The sequence below is a fragment of the Oncorhynchus kisutch genome, unplaced genomic scaffold (assembly GCF_002021735.2).
Source record: "Oncorhynchus kisutch isolate 150728-3 unplaced genomic scaffold, Okis_V2 Okis03b-Okis08b_hom, whole genome shotgun sequence".
NCBI classification, from domain to species: domain Eukaryota; kingdom Metazoa; phylum Chordata; class Actinopteri; order Salmoniformes; family Salmonidae; genus Oncorhynchus; species Oncorhynchus kisutch.
Window position 1 is genome coordinate 6580700 of NW_022261980.1, and position 22304 is coordinate 6603003.

The 22304-nt window shown below is 43.2% G+C and overlaps 1 protein-coding gene across 2 annotated transcripts; it reads left to right on the forward strand.

Moving 5' to 3' along the window:
* Positions 1-5857: 5857 nt before the first annotated feature.
* Positions 5858-22070, forward strand: LOC109876443 (uncharacterized). Of its 2 annotated transcripts, none has more exons than XM_031812700.1 (14): positions 5858-6197; positions 6411-6600; positions 6991-7095; positions 8652-8790; positions 9108-9249; positions 9618-9750; positions 11940-12095; positions 12184-12221; positions 12501-12530; positions 14136-14302; positions 18630-19060; positions 19330-19429; positions 20153-20405; positions 20583-22070. In XM_031812700.1, the coding sequence occupies exons 4-14, from the start codon at positions 8782-8784 to the stop codon at positions 20663-20665; spliced, it is 1542 nt and encodes a 513-aa protein (XP_031668560.1). In that variant the 5' UTR covers positions 5858-6197; positions 6411-6600; positions 6991-7095; positions 8652-8781; the 3' UTR covers positions 20666-22070. The 2 variants fall into 2 exon arrangements, with proteins under 2 accessions (XP_031668560.1, XP_031668559.1); XM_031812699.1 differs by having other exon boundaries at positions 5858-6181.
* Positions 22071-22304: the final 234 nt, after the last annotated feature.

The following is a 22304-nucleotide window of genomic DNA, read 5'->3' on the forward strand; positions in this document are numbered from 1 at the left end:
TGTTTTAAGTCTTCCTCTGGCTCACTTGTTGACGTTGCATAAATCTCCCCATTTTAAGAGATGCTTTGGGCATGAAATTTAAAAAATGCTAAATGTAGGGTGGTGGAGTAACATGGAATTTGGTCCAAATATGCTAATATTTATTGGTAGTGACTAGTTTATTAAAACCAAGTGTGGATTGCAGTCACTGGCCACAACTTTTGTTTTTTTTTAAAGGTAAGGAAACAATTCTGGAAGTGTTCTTTACTTCTGTCAAGAAATCCATCCATAATGTTACTCCTCGACCCATTTGTTCTGAGCTGCTGGATATCCTAGTGAGGAATGTTCCAATTGGTTAAGCCATAATTAGACTACAAAATGCCATTTACTTGGCTTAGTTTCAGTTTGTGCTAAAAATCCGTCACTCATTGTAATTTAGTCATACCGTTTCCTCTTAGTCAGTGCCACTGGTCCAGCCAGTTTAGCATCTTTCATTCAAGTGCATTCCCAGCAACGTACCAGGTAATGTGAAAGTTGAGATGCAGCCTGAACTTCCTTTCGGACCACTAAACTCGCAGACAGCTGTCCGTCTGAACACCAAGAGACCCTTGGTTGAGTGATTAAGGTTGGTATTGGAGGGAAGAGATTCCTAAACATTTAAATAGAATGTATTTTTTTGGTCATGAGGCTGGGCTTCTGACAAACATGAGTACTTTTTGGTTGTGATGGGATTTGAGCTGCTATGGCTGTGTTTACACTGAACATGAGAACCCACTTGTGATTTGTTTTGCTGACTGTCCACCCATATCACATCTGCTATGGGATGGTAGAAATATAATAATTAGCAAAAGATCTGAATTGGGCTGCCAGTGTAAACACAGCCTGTGAATGTTCTTCATACTTGGCATAGACCAATGGTCATCTGGATTCCACACAGTCTAACACATCCTGGTGTTTAGGAAAGGGGTGGAGGGTCAATGGTATGAGCTCTTTTTAAAGGGGGAAATATGCATTTCAAACATTAACAAAGTTGCCACCACTGATTTGGTAAATGGCTGAGGGATGGGACTGAATGTAACCACTTCAATTCATAGATGGCTGAGAATGTGAAGACTGACCAGCTATGATATACAATTGTTATGAAGCGACAATGTTTAAATTCACTTGTTTTTAGAAATAGTGGTAAAACAAGCGTATTGGTTCTGATGGGTTAAGACTGAACTGACATGATGCATTTATAAGTAATATTCAACAATGAATTCAGTCTAATTTAAAAGTACTAAAATTGATGTAGCAATTGCTTCTAAGGGAAGTAGAGTTGGTTTCCTTCTGTAACATAATGTTCTCTCCAGTCATTGCAGTGCTGAATTTTTTTCTGGTCAGCTGCCATAGTTCAGGGCCTGGTGGTTGTCAGGTATGTTGTGCTGGAACAAAAGCCTGCACACACTTTGACCTTCAACCTGGGTCTGTATTCACAAAGCCTCCTGAAGTAGGAGACCTGAGAGGTATACTACAAAACAGAATCAATGAGTTAAGCAGCTAACTTTGATCAACAACTAGACATAACTATAGATTTTCTGGGTCATTATGCTCAACTTAAATGTATTTTGTGTTAATTGGTCCATATGCCCATTTGAAGCTTATCTTACAAAAAATGTCAAGTTATTTCAGAATATTTAGGCAATTTAGCTGGCTAACTTATTGATCCTCCTTTGTAGAATAGCCGTCTGATCTTGGATTTAGATCATAAATAAGATGGGGATCTGATCCTAGACCAGCATTCCTTCTCTGAGACGCCCTAATTCAATTTATCTTTACCAACTTAGCCTCAAGTCCTTTGAAGTGGTGTCTAACAGGTCATTTATTTCCTCACTCAGACTACGTTTAAATCAAATGTTATTTGTCACATGCTTCATAAACAAGTGTGGACTAAAAGTGAAGTGCTTACTTACGGGACCTTCCTAACAATGCAGAGAGAAAAATAAAAACAAGGAATATATACATAATGTGTCATAACTTGGCTATTTACATGGGGTAAGTACTGAGTCGATGTGCAGGGATTTGAGGTAAATATGCCTACTAGAAAGTGTGTGCCCTCAGGCCTGGAGGGAAGCAATAGTCATTCCACTACCTAAGAATAGTAAAGCCCACTTGACTTGCTCAAATAGCTGACCAATCAGCCTGTTACCAAACATTAAACTTTTGGAAAAAATTGTGTTTGACCAGATCCAATGATATTTTACAATAACCAAATTGACAACAGACTTTCAGCACACTTATAGGAAGGACATTCACCACGCACAGCACTTATACAAATGACTGATGATTGGCAGAGAAATTGATAAAAATATTGTGGAGGTTGTTTTGTTAGACTTCAGGGCAGCTTTTGACATTATCGATCTTAGTCTGCTGCTGGGAAAAAACGTATGTGTTATGGCTTTACACCCCCTTGCTATATTGTGGATAAAGATTTACCTGTCTAACAGAACCCCGAGTGTGTTCTTTAAGGGAAGCCTCCAACATCAAGGTAGAATCAGAGGTCTCTTCACAGTCCCCAAGTCCAGAATAGACTATGGGAGGCGCACAGTACTACATAGAGCCATGACTACATGGAACTCTATTCGACAGCAGGTAACTGATGCAGCAGTAGAATCAGATTTAAAAACCAGATAAAAATACAGCTGATGGAACAGTGGAGACTGTGAAGAGACACACACACAGCTACAGACACTCTCATAAACACACGGGCGCTAGCACACACACTCTACACACACAGCTACAGACACTCTCATAAACACACGGGCGCTAGCACACACACTCTACACACACAGCTACAGACACTCTCATAAACACACGGGCGCTAGCACACACACTCTACACACACAGCTACAGACACTCTCATAAACACACGGGCACTAGCACACACACTCTACACACACAGCTACAGACACTCTCATAAACACACAAGCGCTAGCACACACACACCCACACACAGCTACAGACACTCTCATAAACACACGGGCGCTAGCACACACACTCTACACACACAGCTACAGACAGACATAAACACACAAGCGCTAGCACACACACTCTACACACACGTACATTGTAATATTGTTGTATGGTGGTATATACATTTTGTATTGTAGATATGTAGTGGTGTAATAATGTTATATGATGCACTGTTTTATCTTTTGTTTTATATGTAATGTAAGTGCCTTAATGTGTTTGGACCCCAAGAAGAGTAGCTGCTGCCTTGGCAGGGACTAATGGGGATCCATAATAAACCCCAGGAAGAGTAGCTGCTGCCTTGGCAGGAACTAATGGGGATCCATAATAAACCCCAAGAAGAGTAGCTGCTGCCTTGGCAGGAACTAATGGGGATCCTTAATAAACCCCAGGAAGAGTAGCTGCTGCCTTGGCAGGAACTAATGGGGATCCATAATAAACCCCAGGAAGAGTAGCTGCTGCCTTGGCAGGAACTAATGGGGATCCATAATAAACCCCAGGAAGAGTAGCTGCTGCCTTGGCAGGAACTAATGGGGATCCTTAATAAACTCCAGGAAGAGTAGCTGCTGCCTTGGCAGGAACTAATGGGGATCCTTAATAAACTCCAGGAAGAGTAGCTGCTGCCTTGGCAGGAACTAATGGGGATCCTTAATAAACTCCAGGAAGAGTAGCTGCTGCCTTGGCAGGAACTAATGGGGATCCCTAATAAACTCCAGGAAGAGTAGCTGCTGCCTTGGCAGGAACTAATGGGGATCCCTAATAAACTCCAGGAAGAGTAGCTGCTGCCTTGGCAGGAACTAATGGGGATCACTAATAAATACAAATATGTACATATTGGTAGGAATATAAAGTAACTAGGCAACAGGATAGATAATAAACAGCAGCAGGTGCTGGTGCTCTCATGCATGGTTCAATGTTGCTTGCCTCGAAGTGAGCATAAAAGGCATTTAGCTTGTCTGGTTGGCTCACGTCCCTGGGAAGCGTCCCTGGGTTTCCCTTTGTCAGAGCCAGTGTAGTAGGATTCGTTCTTAGTCCTCTATTGATGTTTTGACTGTTTGATGGCTCATCGGAAAACGTAGAGGGATTTCTTGTGTCCGGATTGGTGACCTGCACTTTGAAAGCGGCAGCTCTAGCCTTTAGCTCAATGAGGATGTTGCCTGTAATCTATGGCTTCTGGTTGGGATATGTACGTATGGTCACTGTGGGGACGACAACGTCGTCGATGTACTTATTAATGAAGCCGGTGACGGATGTGATAAACTCCTTGATGCCATCGGATGAATCCCGGGACATATTCCAGTCTATGCTGGTGAAACAGTCCTGTAGCTTAGTTTACACAGGCAGCCCAATTCTACAATTTTTGGCAAAAGATCTGATCTGATTGGTCAAAGGACCAATAATTGTCCAAAAGACCAATAATTGGGCAAAAGGTCAGAGTTTGGCTGTCTGTGAAAACGTAGCCTTGAGGAAGATCTCAATTGCATACGCCTTGCGTCCTCTCTCCTTGTTTCCTTCTCAAACCCCATTGGAGGAGAATGCCAAAGGAGCAGGACATCTGGTTTTCTCATCCAATAGCTTCTGATAAGGAAACGAGGAGAGAGGACACAAGGTGTATGGAATCTCCCATAGACTTTCAGGAATCTGAAGTGTCCTTGAGTAAGGCCTAATTAGTCTGTCAGTCAATTGCAGCTCCACCACTTGGTTTTCTGTAAAGCAGAGGGATAGGGCTGGAGAAATGTAAGATCTCATTCTTTGAATGAGCTATGGATGAAATGACTGACAGCCAATAAGATCAGTTTATTTAGAAGTTATACAGGACAGTGCTTGTAACTTTTAAAACTGAATTCTTAGAATAGATTTTCTTTGCATACCATCCCCACATACAAATGAACAGCTCATAGTTTTCACCCTGTAACACTGAAACCCAATGAGGGTAAATTAGGTTAGTCTTGAAATTCCTCAGGCTTGGAATTACTCCTTAAAGGCCCAATGCAGTCGTTTTCATATCAATACCACATTTCTGGGTAACATTTGGTACCTTACTGTAATAGATTATCCCATTAAAATGGGCAAAAATGGCTTTTTATCAGAAAAATATTTCTCAAGCAAGGACTGTATGGGAGTGGTCTGAGTGGGGAGGAGAAATCTGGAAACTAGCTGTTATTGACAGAGAAGTCTCCATAACAATGTGTGTTGGAACTGGAAAAGAATGAGACATTATACAAAAACAACAGGGATGTGCACATTCATAACATTCTAACCTTGATGTGTTGATGTCCTGTTGACTTTTACAAAGACTACAATCATTTAAGTTGTGTTACTACTAGCACATTTACAAATGTTTGGTCATTGTCTCAATATTGATCCTGTTTTGTAAAGTAAGAGTGAGTGTGTTTGTCTGTGTTTCATGTTTGTGATTGCTCTCTAACTGACCTCCATTTCTGTCTCCAGAGGCCCAAGCTTCCTACGACACACATCCCTGTGTGAAAAGCTCTGATGTTGATCCAAGTTTTTCTGGGGCACCTGGTTATGGCCCTAGGTCTGCTCCTGCCCTACCCTGTCTGTGAGGCCACCTCTCTGGGTGCAGTGGTCAATGTTGTCCCTCTAGAGAAGAGTGGAGGAAATATGGTGAGGTTACACATTGTTCATTACCAATGCTGTCAGCTTTTAACACTGTGTATTAGGAATTTCAGGATTGACCTAAAATATGCACTGCGATAATGATAGGCTTTCTATGTTATGATGCACATGTGCGCAGTATTCAAATGAATTACACGAATATCACCGAGTTCGGGTGGTGCTCATCGGTCGTCACCGCCGGTCTACTAGCTGCTACCGATCCCTTTTCCCCTTTTCGTTTTGTTTGATCTAATTGGTTTAACCTGTTCCTTGTTTTGTGTTGGGGTTATTTAAGTTCAGTTAGCCTGCCTGTGTTCGGGCTTGTTTGCTGTTTTTGGTCCAGGAGTGTTCCTGTCTTTTGGATTTTCCACTGTACAGCGTATGTACTAGTGTAGTACATTTTGGAGTGTTTTACGCCTGTGTTCGGCGTCACCCTCTTTGTGCGCTGTGATGTACGGAATAAAGTGTTTTTTCCGAATCCTCTGCTCTCTGCGCCTGACTCCACACCCATCACTCTTCGAAACCTGACAGGTTCTTGCTGTACCTCCCAGCTGTAAACACACAGCCCCTCCAGGTTACTTACTACACTGGTATTTTACAAGTCTCTGCGATTTACCTGTTGTTTTCATTGTTTTTGTTTGTTTCAATTTACTTGATAAAATGGTAAATAGCCAATAATTACAGTGTGGTTTAGGCACCAATAACAGGTAGACAATGATTGTGCTGAATTCATAAAAGCAAGTTCCTCACTGTTACCATGTAATTAATTATATGACCTCCTGACCTCACGTCACCTTTGGCAGGTGAGGGCCCACTACACCGTGATCTCTGCCATCCCTGTCCTACGTTCTCCGGAGTGTGTCAGACAGGGGAAGACTGTGCCGTGCATACCACCTCGTTACCCTACACAGGACAGAAGCCCGCCTCAGGCTGGTGTGTCCGCCAATGGCAGAGGACCATTCCCAGCAACTACAAGGCCAATGTGAATGTGGGGTATGTGATTCGCTGAGAGACCTGTTATTATTACACCGTGACCATTTGATGTGCTTTTGTAGAACATCTATAGAATCAATACACACTGACTGGTCATGTTCAGCGCTAGCTTCCGCAACATTGAAGACCGTAATGTTTCATGAGTTGGTTTCATAATGGTGAAAATGTTACACAAACTTACTTCAATGCAGTTGGTCATTAGACCTCAGTCCTCACAATTCAGAACATTAATGTATAATGCAGTTTCATGACTGATCATTCTTACTTTATATCATATGCATTATGTTGTCTATGTGTCATAAAGCAACCATTTTGCAGGTTATGTCACACCATTTCAGGAAAAGTGAAAAACAAACATACTTATTTGCCTCCCCTGTAACTGTGAATTAGGTCCAACGTGAATGTGTTTCTGTTCTTGTGGGCTGGACCCTCCAACCAGTCTAACCCATTGAGACTAAACCAGCCCCCTTACTGCAGCCTGCCTCCTCCTCTCAGGTAACTCAACTCACTGTAACCTGGACCTGAGTCTTGTACTGCACATAAAAACATTACTCTGTTTACTCTAGTCTACACATTCTCACGGTTTTGACTGTTGATATGTAGTGTGATTTATTTGGTCATGATGACTGATACATTTGGACCCTTTTCTCTCCTCTTTGTCCTTCTCACCTTTCTCTCCTCTTTCGTTTTCTCCTTCCTTCCTTCCTTCCTTCCTTCCTTCCTTCCTTCCTTCCTTCCTTCCTTCCTTCCTTCCTTCCTTCCTTCCTTCCTTCCTTCCTTCCTTCCTTCCTTCCTTCCTTCCTTCCTTCCTTCCTTCCTTCCTTCCTTCCTTCCTTCTTCCTTCCTCCCGATTGTCAAGCTCTTCGGTTCCACTACAGCCTCTTCAAGTCTCTCAAAACAGGGTCCCAGTCCTCAAACTGCCTGTGTGTCTGACTTATTGTTTGTAAGATACACTACTGTCCAAAAGTTTGGGGTCACTTAGAAATGTCCTTGTTTTTTAAAGAAAAGCACATTTTTTTACCATTAAAATAATATCAAATTCATCAGAAATGCAGTGTAGACATTGTTAATGTTGTAAATGACTATTGTAGCTGGAAACGGCTGATTTTTAATGGAATATCTACACAGGCGTACAGCGGTCCATTATCAGCAACCATCACTCACTCCTGTGTTCCAATGGCACGTTGTGTTAGCTAATACAAGTTTATAATTTTAAAAGGCTAATTGACCATTAGAAAACCCTTTTGCAATTATGTTAGCACAGCTGAAAACAGTTGTCCTGATCAAAGAAGCAATAAAACTGGCCTTCTTTAGACTAGTTGAGTATCTGGAGCATCAGCATTTGTGGGTTCAATTACAGGCTCAAAATGGCCAGAAACAAATAACTTTATTCTGAAACTCGTCAGTCTATTCTTGTTCTGAGAAATGAAGGCTATTCCATGAGAGAAATTGCCAAAAAACGGAAGATCTCGTACAACGCTGTGTACTACTCCCTTCACAGAACAGCGCAAACTGGCTCTAACCAGAATAGAAAGAGGAGTGGGAGGCCCCCGGGTCACAACTGAGCAAGAGGACAAGTACATTAGAGTGTCTAGTTTGAGAAACAGATGCCTCAAAAGTCCTCAACTGGCAGCTTCATTAAATAGTACCCGCAAAACACCAGTCTCAACGTCAACAGTGAAGAGGCGACTCCGGGATGCTGGCCTTCTAGGCAGAGTTGCAAAGAAAAAGCCATATCTCAGACTGGCCAATAAAAATAAAATATTAAGATGAGCAAAAGAACACAGACACTGGACAGAGGAACTCTGCCTTGAAGGCCAGCATCACGGAGTTGCCTCTTCACTGTTGACGTTGAGACTGGACAGAGGAACTCTGCCTTGAAGGCCAGCATCACGGAGTTGCCTCTTCACTGTTGACGTTGAGACTGGTGTTTTGCGGGTACTATTTAATGACGCTGCCAGGAGGAATATATATATATATATATATAATAAAGTGGGGAGAAAACTCTTAAGTTACATATGATATTAACTGAGTGTGTATTCTTGTGTCAGGGCTCGTGTGAACTGCCCACATCACTTCCCACTGACGGTGAAAGACCTGGATGGGGACACAGTGCTCTGTCGCTTTGCCCAGGCTGACCTTGGAGAATGCCTTGACTGCCCCCAGTACAACTTTCTGAAGATGGAGGAGGTGAGTCTTAACTTATCTGTGTCTTTGTGTTAGTCCACACAGCAGTGACTGTTACGATGCCCCAAACCGCCAAGAAAAGGTGCAAGAAAGAGAACCGTGTAGGATTGAATTCCTATCCAGAGAAATATCAAACATGAATCGTCATTATGGATGCATCATGTACCATCTAAATGTGCGGGGAGGTTAAACCAGTTTAGAGTTATTTGTTGGACTTGTTTTTTTTTAGGGCTAGACTTTCAGCTTCAGGCATGTGCTCTGTAGAAAACAAAGAACAATTGTTTTCAAAAAATACATTTGTTTAAATTGCTACTTCATAGGAGACGTGTACGCTGTTGTACAATGGTAAATCGTCCGCTGGCCAATACTCTGTGCAGCTGATGGTGGAGGACTTTTCACGCCAAACCCAAACCAACAAACCCAAAGCACTCAGTTCCATCCCACTGCACCTGTCCCTTACAGGTGAGACTGACACACACAAACTATTTCACGCGGTCTTCTCTTTATTGATGGGCCTGTTTTAGGGGGAAATGAATCAGGTATATTCTGCTGGTCTGTTCTCAATAACTATACATACTGGACTCTATAATGTAGCTGTGTTGTTCAGTCTTGATCTGAGGCACCCTGGGATTGAAAAATACAATTTCAACACAGTAGTTAGTAATGGATGAATTACCCATATTTATGTACCGGTAGCAACATTTTATATTGAGATACACCCAAAGTTCTTGAAAAGGAGCAATCATATACAGTATGATACCTGAAGGAGGTTAAAAAGAAAGTTGTTTAAAACTAAATAACCTTAACTTTTGTCTTGTTCTTGGTTTCAGTGGAGGAGGCGTCCTCAAGCTGCACTGCTGAGCCAGTCACTACAGGACTGACACCAACAGGGGGAGCCACCATCTACGTTCTGCCCTATGAGCAGATCAACGTGTCTGTCACCTTTCATTCTGACCTAGAGAGGTGTGTTATAATAGTCAACCTAGAGGTGTGTTATACTACTGAACCTAGAGAGGTGTGTTATACTACTCAACCTAGAGAGGTGTGTTATACTACTGAACCTAGAGGTGTCTTATACTACTGAACCTAGAGAGGTGTGTTATACTACTCAACCTAGAGAGGTGTGTTATACTACTCAACCTAGAGGTGTGTTATACTACTGAACCTAGAGAGGTGTGTTATACTACTGAACCTAGAGAGGTGTGTTATACTACTCAACCTAGAGAGGTGTGTTATACTACTCAACCTAGAGAGGTGTGTTATACTACTCAACCTAGAGAGGTGTGTTATACTACTGAATCTAGAGGTGTGTTATACTACTGAATCTAGAGGTGTGTTATACTACTCAACCTAGAGGTGTGTTATACTACTCAACCTAGAGGTGTGTTATACTACTCAACCTAGAGAGGTGTGTTATACTACTGAACCTAGAGAGGTGTGTTATACTACTGAACCTAGAGGTGTGTTATACTACTGAACCTAGAGGTGTGTTATACTACTGAACCTAGAGGTGTGTTATACTACTGAACCTAGAGGTGTGTTATACTACTGAACCTAGAGGTGTGTTATACTACTGAACCTAGAGGTGTGTTATACTACTGAACCTAGAGGTGTGTTATACTACTGAACCTAGAGGTGTGTTATACTACTGAACCTAGAGGTGTGTTATACTACTGAACCTAGAGGTGTGTTATACTACTGAACCTAGAGGTGTGTTATACTACTGAACCTAGAGGTGTGTTATACAACTGAACCTAGAGGTGTGTTATACTACTCAACTTAGAGAGGTGTGTTATACTACTGAACCTAGAGGTGTGTTATACTACTGAATCTAGAGGTGTGTTATACTACTCAACCTAGAGGTGTGTTATACTACTCAACCTAGAGGTGTGTTATACTACTGAACCTAGAGAGGTGTGTTATACTACTGAACCTAGAGAGGTGTGTTATACTACTGAACCTAGAGGTGTGTTATACTACTGAACCTAGAGGTGTGTTATACTACTCAACCTAGAGAGGTGTGTTATACTACTCAACCTAGAGAGGTGTGTTATACTACTGAACCTAGAGGTGTGTTATACTACTGAACCTAGAGGTGTGTTATACTACTGAACCTAGAGGTGTGTTATACTACTGAACCTAGAGGTGTGTTATACTACTGAACCTAGAGGTGTGTTATACTACTGAACCTAGAGGTGTGTTATACTACTGAACCTAGAGGTGTGTTATACTACTGAACCTAGAGGTGTGTTATACTACTGAACCTAGAGGTGTGTTATACTACTGAACCTAGAGGTGTGTTATACTACTGAACCTAGAGGTGTGTTATACAACTGAACCTAGAGGTGTGTTATACTACTCAACTTAGAGAGGTGTGTTATACTACTGAACCTAGAGGTGTGTTATACTACTGAATCTAGAGGTGTGTTATACTACTCAACCTAGAGGTGTGTTATACTACTGAACCTAGAGAGGTGTGTTATACTACTGAACCTAGAGAGGTGTGTTATACTACTGAACCTAGAGGTGTGTTATACTACTGAACCTAGAGGTGTGTTATACTACTCAACCTAGAGAGGTGTGTTATACTACTCAACCTAGAGAGGTGTGTTATACTACTGAACCTAGAGGTGTGTTATACTACTGAACCTAGAGGTGTGTTATACTACTGAACCTAGAGGTGTGTTATACTACTGAACCTAGAGGTGTGTTATACTACTGAACCTAGAGGTGTGTTATACTACTGAACCTAGAGGTGTGTTATACTACTGAACCTAGAGGTGTGTTATACTACTGAACCTAGAGGTGTGTTATACTACTGAATCTAGAGGTGTGTTATACTACTGAACCTAGAGGTATGTTATACTATTGAACCTAGAGGTGTGTTATACTATTGAACCTAGAGGTGTGTTATACTATTGAACTTAGAGGTGTGTTATACTACTGAACCTAGAGGTGTGTTATACTACTGAACTTTTCCATGAGTTTCCCTCCTTTTGTGTTATGTGTATCTCGTCTCTCTCAGTTGTGTGTAAAAGTTACAAAGGGGTTGTTTTCAAAACATTCATCAGGGATTTCTAATGGAGAAGTTAGTCAGTTGCTGTGCATATTTCTACTGTGTTGACTGTGTTTGCGGTATGTCTCTTCTTCAGCGTGTCAGAAATAGTGGTGGTTGGTCCCCCTGGCCTCTTCAGGACAGCGCTGGAAACCAAGGGTTCCCTGGCCACCATGAATCTCACATGGGTCCGGAGCCCCAGTAACATGCCCCCCCCTCTTTTGCCTCTTTGTTTCCTGGCCAACACCAACAGGTAACTTTTTGTCAACAACCAATAATGTTTTGGCATATGTTATAACCAACCTGTCTGATGTACTTTACACAACCTGTTTTCTTCACAGTTTGCAGTCTGAACCCAGATGTGTGTGGCTTTACCAAAGTAAGGACAAGAACAATCACAGTTCTTCCACTCTTTGTGTGTGTGTGTGTGTGTGTGTGTCCAATAGTAAGCATGGTGAAAGGATTGTTTCTTAGTTGTTTACAGTGGTGAAAGGATCGTTTCTTAGTTGTTTACAGTGGTGAAAGGATTGTTTCTTAGTTGTTTACAGTGGTGAAAGGATTGTTTCTTAGTTGTTTACAGTGGTGAAAGTGGGGTGAGGTAAAGGTGCAATATTTGGACAAAATATGTTCATAATATACACCTTTTTTTCTGTTCCAGGACAGATGGAGACCTTTCCCACTGGAACAGGTATAGAACACACTGTGTAGTTGATATCCACGACTGGCTGGCTGACCTACCCTAACCCTTACCCTAACCCAGGTTCCTATCCAGATCCCTCCTCTCTTCACCGTAACCCTAACCCAGGTTCCTATCCAGATCCCTCCTCTCTTCACCATAACCCTATCCCAGGTTCCTATCCAGATCCCTCCTCTCTTCACCGTAACCCTAACCCAGGTTCCTATCCAGATCCCTCCTCTCTTCACCGTAACCCTAACCCAGGTTCCTATCCAGATCCCTCCTCTCTTCACCGTAACCCTAACCCAGGTTCCTATCCAGATCCCTCCTCTCTTCACCGTAACCCTAACCCAGGTTCCTATCCAGATCCCTCCTCTCTTCATCGTAACTCTAACCCAGGTTCCTATCCAGATCCCTCCTCTCTTCACCATAACCCAAACCCAGGTTCCTATCCAGATCCCTCCTCTCTTCACCATAACCCAAACCCTTACCCAGGTTCCTATCCAGATCCCTCCTCTCTTCACCATAACCCAAACCCTTACCCAGGTTCCTATCCAGATCCCTCCTCTCTTCACCATAACCCTTACCCAGGTTCCTATCCAGATCCCTCCTCTCTTCACCATAACCCAAACCCTTACCCAGGTTCCTATCCAGATCCCTCCTCTCTTCACCATAACCCAGGTTCCTATCCAGATCCCTCCTCTCTTCACCATAACCCAGGTTCCTATCCAGATCCCTCCTCTCTTCACCATAACCCAGGTTTCTATCCAGATCCCTCCTCTCTTCACCATAACCCAGGTTCCTATCCAGATCCCTCCTCTCTTCACCATAACCCTAACCCAGGTTCCTATCCAGATCCCTCCTCTCTTCACCATAACCCTAACCCAGGTTCCTATCCAGATCCCTCCTCTCTTCACCATAACCCAAACCCTTACCCAGGTTCCTATCCAGATCCCTCCTCTCTTCACCATAACCCAAACCCTTACCCAGGTTCCTATCCAGATCCCTCCTCTCTTCACCATAACCCAAACCCTTACCCAGGTTCCTATCCAGATCCCTCCTCTCTTCACCATAACCCTTACCCAGGTTCCTATCCAGATCCCTCCTCTCTTCACCATAACCCAAACCCTTACCCAGGTTCCTATCCAGATCCCTCCTCTCTTCACCATAACCCAGGTTCCTATCCAGATCCCTCCTCTCTTCACCATAACCCAGGTTCCTATCCAGATCCCTCCTCTCTTCACCCTAACCCAGGTTCCTATCCAGATCCCTCCTCTCTTCACCCTAACCCAGGTTCCTATCCAGATCCCTCCTCTCTTCACCATAACCCTAACCCAGGTTCCTATCCAGATCCCTCCTCTCTTCACCATAACCCAAACCCTTACCCAGGTTCCTATCCAGATCCCTCCTCTCTTCACCATAACCCAAACCCTTACCCAGGTTCCTATCCAGATCCCTCCTCTCTTCACCATAACCCAAACCCTTACCTCACACTCTTTTTCTTCTTTATTCATGTTTTGTTTAGTCTGATATTTTGTTTTTCTTTTCATTTATACAATGTGGGTCCTTAGAAAGCTCTATGTCCCGTGTATGATTATTATTTCTGTCTCCTTCCAGAGCTGACATGTGGGGAGACTGAGATGCATCTGGTTCTCCCCATTTCCACCCTGAAGAACCTGATTGTGTCAGAGCTCCAGCTCAACCATCCTTCCTGTAGTGTCACGTCCAACTCCACCCATGTGATGGCCCGCATCTCTCTGACTGGCTGCGGCACTAAGAGAGTGGTACGAGACTCCGCCCACTGTATCAAATGCAAAACTTACATTGGCTCCGTCCCAGTAGTGGTGCATGAGTAAAATAACTGGAAAAGCCAAGCGAGAGAAAATGCCATATTACAACCTACATGTTGTGATAATTGCGTTGTTTGCTCTATAACCTGTTAGTTCATATGCCTTGCCACTGTGATATATAGGCCTAAGACCGAGACAATAAGAAGACACAGTGGCAGAATAAATTCAACCACACCTTTGTTTCATCACAAAACCGTAAAGAAACCTCTGTCCGATGAAGTCCACAAAGCATAGTGCATATAACAAACAGTTACATGACCTACAGCATGGTCAAGCAAGGTAATGTTGGGGCGGCAGGTAGCCTAGTGGTTACAGCATGGTCAAGCAAGGTAATGTTGGGGCGGCAGGTAGCCTAGTGGTTACAGCATGGTCAAGCAAGGTAATGTTGGGGCGGCAGATAGCCTAGTGGTTACAGCATGGTCAAGCAAGGTAATGTTGGGGCGGCAGGTAGCCTAGTGGTTACAGCATGGTCAAGCAAGGTAATGTTGGGGCGGCAGATAGCCTAGTGGTTACAGCATGGTCAAGCAAGGTAATGTTGGGGCGGCAGGTAGCCTAGTGGTTACAGCACGGTCAAGCAAGGTAATGTTGGGGCGGCAGGTAGCCTAGTGGTTACAGCATGGTCAAGCAAGGTAATGTTGGGGCGGCAGATAGCCTAGTGGTTACAGCATGGTCAAGCAAGGTAATGTTGGGGCGGCAGGTAGCCTAGTGGTTACAGCATGGTCAAGCAAGGTAATGTTGGGGCGGCAGGTAGCCTAGTGGTTACAGCATGGTCAAGCAAGGTAATGTTGGGGCGGCAGGTAGCCTAGTGGTTACAGCATGGTCAAGCAAGGTAATGTTGGGGCGGCAGATAGCCTAGTGGTTACAGCATGGTCAAGCAAGGTAATGTTGGGGCGGCAGGTAGCCTAGTGGTTACAGCACGGTCAAGCAAGGTAATGTTGGGGCGGCAGGTAGCCTAGTGGTTACAGCACGGTCAAGCAAGGTAATGTTGGGGCGGCAGGTAGCCTAGTGGTTACAGCACGGTCAAGCAAGGTAATGTTGGGGCGGCAGGTAGCCTAGTGGTTACAGCACGGTCAAGCAAGGTAATGTTGGGGCGGCAGGTAGCCTAGTGGTTACAGCACGGTCAAGCAAGGTAATGTTGGGGCGGCAGGTAGCCTAGTGGTTACAGCACGGTCAAGCAAGGTAATGTTGGGGCGGCAGGTAGCCTAGTGGTTACAGCACGGTCAAGCAAGGTAATGTTGGGGCGGCAGGTAGCCTAGTGGTTACAGCACGGTCAAGCAAGGTAATGTTGGGGCGGCAGGTAGCCTAGTGGTTACAGCACGGTCAAGCAAGGTAATGTTGGGGCGGCAGGTAGCCTAGTGGTTACAGCACGGTCAAGCAAGGTAATGTTGGGGCGGCAGGTAGCCTAGTGGTTACAGCATGGTCAAGCAAGGTAATGTTGGGGCGGCAGATAGCCTAGTGGTTACAGCATGGTCAAGCAAGGTAATGTTGGGGCGGCAGATAGCCTAGTGGTTACAGCATGGTCAAGCAAGGTAATGTTGGGGCGGCAGGTAGCCTAGTGGTTACAGCATTGGACTAGTAACCGAAAGGTTGCAAGATCGAATCCCCAAGCTGACAAGGTAAAAATCTGTAGTTCTGCCGATGAACAAGGCAATTACAACTATTGATTTAGAACCACAGAGAACCGCAAGTCGCAAACAAAGTAGGAGCTGCCTCCACTATTCCAGCACCATTTCAACTTCAACATTTCCACATCATCGAATCAGCCCTGCTTAGTCTAATACAGTGAAAACTTAAAGGTACCAAAAACAATTTAGTCCAATCAACGTAAGCTAAATATGATGTGGCTGTCCAAAGTTCTGATTTGTGTGTGTGTACAGTTGAAGTCGGAAGTTTACATACACCTTAGCCAAATACATTTAAACTCAGCTTTTCACAATTCCTGACATTTAATCCTAGTAAAAATTCCCTGTCTTCGGTCAGTTAGGATCACCACTTTATTTTAAGAATGTGAAATGTCAGAATAATAGTAGAGTGATTTATTTCAGCTTTCATTTCTTTCATCACATTCCCAGTGGGTCAGAAGTTTACATACACTCAGTTAGTATTTGGTAGCATTGCCTTTAAATTGTGTAACTTGGGTCAAATGTTTTGGGTAGTCTTCCACAAGATTCCCACAATAAGTTGGGTGAATTTTGGCCCATTCCTCCTGACAGAGCTGGTGTAACTGGGTCAGGTTTGTAGGCCTCCTTGCTTGCACACGCTTTTTCAGTTCTGCCCACAAATGTTCTATAGGATTGAGGTCAGGGCTTTGTGGTGGCCACTCCAATACCTTGACATTGTTGTCCTAAAGCCATTTTGCCACAACTTTGGAAGTACACTTGTTGTCATTGTCCATTTGGAAGACCCATTTACGACCAATCTTTAACTTCCTGACTGAGGTCTTGAGATGTTGCTTCAATATATCCACATAATTGTCCTTCTCATGATGCTATCTATTTTGTGAAGTGCACCAGTCCCTCCTGCAGCAAAGCACCCCGACAACATGATGCTGCCACCCCCGTGTTTCACGGTTGGGATGTTGTTCTTCGGCTTGCAAGCCTCCCCCTTTTTCCTCCAAACATAACGACGGTCATTATGGCCAAACAGTTATATTTTTGTTTCATCAGACTAGAGCACATTTCTCCAAAAAGTACGATCTTTGTCCCCATGTGCAGTTGCAAACCGTAGTCTGGCTTTTTTAATGGCGGTTTTTGAGCAGTGACTTCTTCCTTGCTGAGCAGCCATTCCGGTTATGTCGATATAAGATTTGTTTTACTGTGGATATAGATAATATTGTACCTGTTTTCTCCAGAATCTTCACAAGGTCCTTTGCTGTTGTTCTGGGATTGATTTGCACTTTTCGCACCAAAGTACGTTCATCTCTAGGAGACAGAAGGTGTTTCCTTCCTGATCGGTATGACGGCTGCATGGTCCCATGGTGTTTATACTTGCGTACTATTGTTTGTACAGTTGAACGTGGTACCTTCAGGCGTTTGGAAATTGCTCCCAAGGATGAACCAGACTTGTGGAGGTCTACAATATTTTTTCTGAGGTCTTGGCTGATTGCTTTTGATTTTCCCATGATTTCAAGCAAAGAGGCACTGAGTTTGAAGGTAGGCCTTGAAATACATCCACAGGTACACCTCCAATTGACTCAAATGATGTCAATTAGCCTATCAGAAGCTTCTAAAGCCATGACATCATTTTCTGGAATTTTCCAAGCTGTTTAAAGGCACAGTCAACTTAGTGTTTGTAAACTTCTGACCCACTGGAATTGTGATACAGTGAATTATAAGTGAAATAATCTGTCTGTAAACAATTGTTGGAAAAATTACATGTGTCATGCACAAAGTAGATGTCCTAACCGACTTGCCAAAACTATAGTTTATTAACAAGAAATTTGTGGAGTGGTTGAAAAACTAGTTTTAATGACTCCAACCTAAGTGTATGTAAACTTCCGACTTCAACTGTATGTGTTCTTGCAAGGAGAAAAAACATGCTTGACCCAGCCTACTTGCAGAGAAATGTCAATGCCATCCTCCTCTCATGTTGACGAAACAGTCTATGATTCTGTCATACAGTACATGCTTTTAGTTTTTGTTGTCCTAGGCTACCTGGCTAAAATACTTGCTCGCTAGCCTAACTTTCATGTAATGATGAGCCAGCTAGTTAACATTAGCCTACTACATTTAGCTACATATTGAACTTCCATGCTCTCAGGCCGGGGACACAATGTATGGTTGGTTGGATAAGAATCACTGTTATAATCATTGGCCAGTAAGGATAATTAATTAAAACTTAAGTAAAAGTCCACATCTCTATCTTCATCTATGACTAATTTAAGAACGGGACAATTTTAGCTAGCTAGCTAGCCACTCGAGGACAACAATGTTATACTTTTTTTAACCAGACAGCATCAGGTAGATGGGCTACACATACAGAGTCAGAGGAGTGCTGTTTCGCTCGCTCGGATGCTTTCACCGGTGAGATACAAAACGTTCAGCCTCTTGCGAATTGAAGGAAAATGATGAAACTCAGAGATGAAAGATAAATCATTTTATATGTTTTTTTCTTGGTCAGTTTTTTGAGGAAGCCTGGCTTCCTTTTGCATACATGAATGCACGCCACTGCTCCTTCCATAAATCCGTTTTAACAGACTGTCTGCTGTGATGTGTGAACGAACCAGAATATCCACACATGATCCTGTTCCTTTTCTCCTCAGCACTCTGGTTCAGAGATGGTGTACACCAACACCCTGCGAAGTGTACGCAACACTGTCATCAGTCGGCAGCCCACCCTGATTATGTCGCTCGCCTGCCGTTTCCCCGGCGTCGAGGCCAAGAGCCCGCGGTACGCCATCAACATGCTGTCGGAGCAGGAGACCTTCGGCATCATCAAGTTCTGGTTGGAGTTCTACTGGCCTGGGGAGGGGCCCATGGCTAACAGAACTAAAATCCCCAAGTTCCGCCACCTCCTCCCTTTCTCGCAGCGTGTCCGCCGAGAGACGTCGGTCCGCACCGCGAGCAGGCTGGACACACTGGACCTGCATGTGTTCTCCAACACCTCTCTGGACAGGGCAGAGCTGATGGTGGGCAAGTGCATGGAGTCCGAGACAGAAGACATGGCTGACAGCCACTGTATCCTGGATCAGGGGTCAGTGATAGTTTTCTGACATTTTTACCCAATCTTAATTGTTTTTTATTACCCCAAATGGAGTACTTGGGTTTTTAATACAAGCTCTACAATAAGCCATATGAACTGAACAATGCATGGAATTTCAGAAAACTGTCCATTTAACTCAGTTGAGGTGGTAGCAATTTGTCAAGTCGCTATGAAATGGATAGTTTACTGAGATTGCCTCTGTTTTGAAACCGCTTCTCTCACCTACATTAAAAACATGAAATGTCTTCCTTCTTTCTCAGGTGTTCGGCTGGAAATGGAACCCTGGAGATTCTGACTTCAACCCCCACTGTCAGGGTATACCGAATCAACCTGAGCACTATCAAAACTAAAGGAACCACGGTGTGTCTTTCTGGCCATGTATCTCTCTTCGGGGATATGAAGGGTGCTCCCATTTGTCTCTCAGGCATCCGGAACCTGCCAACATGACTATCCAGTTGAGCTAAAGCCCAGGGACTAAAAATAAATAAACTAACTAGTGCCTATATCCCATACTTAAGCAATAATGCACGAGGGGTTGTGCTATATGGCCAATATACCAAGGCTAAGGGCTGTTCTTATGCACAACGCAATGCAGAGTGCCTGGATACAGTCGTTAGCTGTGGTATATTGGCCATATACCACAAACAACAGAGGTTCCTTATTGCTATTATAAACTGGTTACCAATGTAATTAGAGCAGAAAAAAGTAATGTTTTGTCATACCTGTGGTATACGGTCTGATATACCACAGCTGTCAGGCAAGCAGCATTCCCAGTTTATAATATTTAATTTAAAACATGTTTTATTATTGTTATTACTGATTTACCCACTTCAATCCATGTGTCAGTCTGCCACTATGTGTTTGTCCCTTTCAGCTCTGTTTGAATACCAGTATATGTCCATCTGAAAGGCCATCAAATGTGTATAATGCTTATTTCAAATTCTCACAATATATTTCTCCAAGATTTTTGTGGTCTTGGGTCCGACTCTCTCTAACGACGTTAGCCTATATGATCACAATAGTGTAACAATTAGTAGTACAAGTGTTGCATGTGTAGTTGATAGTGTCTCTTGTCATCTGCAGATGTACGTGGAGTGTACAGTGTATCTCTGTGTCACCACGAGGCCCTCTCAGAAGTGTCCTGATCAGTGTGACAGGGCAAGCAGCAACCAGGTAATGGTTGACAACGTGCTGACCAGGAGCTACACCGTCCGCTCCGGCCCTGTTAGCCTCGTACCCACCACCGCTGCACTGGCAACTACCACTGTGGTCCCAGCAACCACCCCCACTGGTACCATTAGTGCAACAGCAGCACAAACTACAACAGCCTCAAATGGTAGGATTTGTGAACAGGCTCAGCTCAGTCCTGTAGCTTCAATTTATCTTTGGGGGCTTTAGCCCGGCAGTATTCCAACCGATAGGGAAAAGATGACCAGCACTCACCAATAAAGTAGAACTAACCAGTGCTATTTACCCTCAATTGGATTCTCTCCTCTACTTTCTCCTACTCTAGCTCCGACTGAGGACTCAAACATGGCAGTGGGCGTGGTCTTGGCTGTCATTCATGTCTCTCTTCAAGGCCTGCTTCATCACTGAAGAGACCAAGGCTTATAATTCCAATGTTGTTAAATTGTAGCTCTCGTGAATTACTGCATACTAATTTACATCATAAGAAGCCAATGGAATTAATGATATGACACACTTCTTACATTGAATGGGTCGTTTTTCAAGATAATCATTTTGTACAGTAAAACTCCCCATGGTGGTTTCTACATTTTCTCTGAGGACATTGGTAGACTTACATTGCATCAAAACTCGAAATTTGTGCATGTAAAGCACGAAACACCGAGAATCTCACTGCTGAAAGGTACTTATCACAGCGGGTGGCATTCCTTCTCTTGCTAGAGCAAAAGCGGTAGCTGCTGCGTGACAATCTGGTAGCGAGGAACCTACGGCTTCTAGTCAGTGTCCAACAACTTGATTTTGAGCCAATCAGAGGTTCGTCATTAGTTACCACAGCCACAAAGTCATGTGATTTTAAACCTAAACTTAACCACACTGCTAACATTATGCCTAACCATTACTTTAAATTAAGAACAGAAAGCAAATGTTTGTTTTCATTCATCTTTATGATGTAGACAATTTTGGACTTTGCGGTAACTAGTGGAAACCCAATCAGAGAGCACCAACCCCCACGTTGGGGAGCCAACAACGGAAAAAAAAGGAAAGAGGGCAGTTTTCCGCACATCCTCGGATGAGCCAGTCACACTTCATATGCAATGTAGGCTATGGGATGGAAACGAACTAAGTGCACAGACACAATACTCAATTATTCCTCCAAGCTAGCTAACCAACCACTGTAGTTAGTATTAACATTGTATGTAAATAACAAAGGTATTCGCTAGTGTCCATGAAACAGCTGCCTGTGTCAGTTGTGCAGTTAGCTGCCTAACTTTAGCTACCAAACGTTAGCTAGCTAAACATTTGGCTATGGGCTGGTACTTTGGGATTATGGAGAGTGAATAAAATTGTTTCTTCTTCACCTTGCTAGGTAGTTATCTAGCTGTGGCCATCTGGCTAGTAGCAACATAAACACAGATGTCTGGTAATCTAGACCATAAACAAGACGCACGGATATGCATTGCCAAACAAAGCTACTGCCACCTTTTGGTTTGGAGTATTTAAAAGTCTGAGTGTGTGACGACTTCCAAGGTCTTTGTTATGTGATCACAAAAGAGTGACTGCCGACGCTGTTCAGAGTTTCTAAATACAGTCGGGAGGCAAATGTACCAATGACAATTTTACCAGGCAAACGTTTGACAATCTTACTGGTGTGTCTGAGCTTTAGCTATTCTTAACTGCTGTTTATAACTATTTTCGTCCAAAAATCCTGTTCAAAATGTAATCCTGAAAATGAACATAAAGTAATTGTTTAAAATTTGACCTGGTCATGCATGCACTGTAAAAAATATAAATAAAATCTATTTTCAACTAATTATTATTAAGTAACTGGTTCCACAGGCTTTTTTTTGTTTACTCAACTTTTCGGTCCAAGCGTGACCTGAACAACAAAAAAATTACTCAAACTTAACTCCAATTTGACAAGAATTCAGTCAATTTCAAATGTGTTTCTCAACTTGTCTCATATGTTCATTCAGCTATAAATTATTATTTGGGCAACCATATTTTACACATTTTTACATACAAAAGCGCTGATTGTGTTTGTAACTAGTTC

Coding starts and splice junctions, on each gene's coding strand:
- LOC109876443 (XM_031812700.1), top strand. Junction 9,250..9,617: donor ACTGCACCTGTCCCTTACAG/GTGAGACTGACA, acceptor TCTTGGTTTCAG/TGGAGGAGGCGTCCTCAAGC. Junction 9,751..11,939: donor TTTCATTCTGACCTAGAGAG/GTGTGTTATAAT, acceptor TCTCTTCTTCAG/CGTGTCAGAAATAGTGGTGG.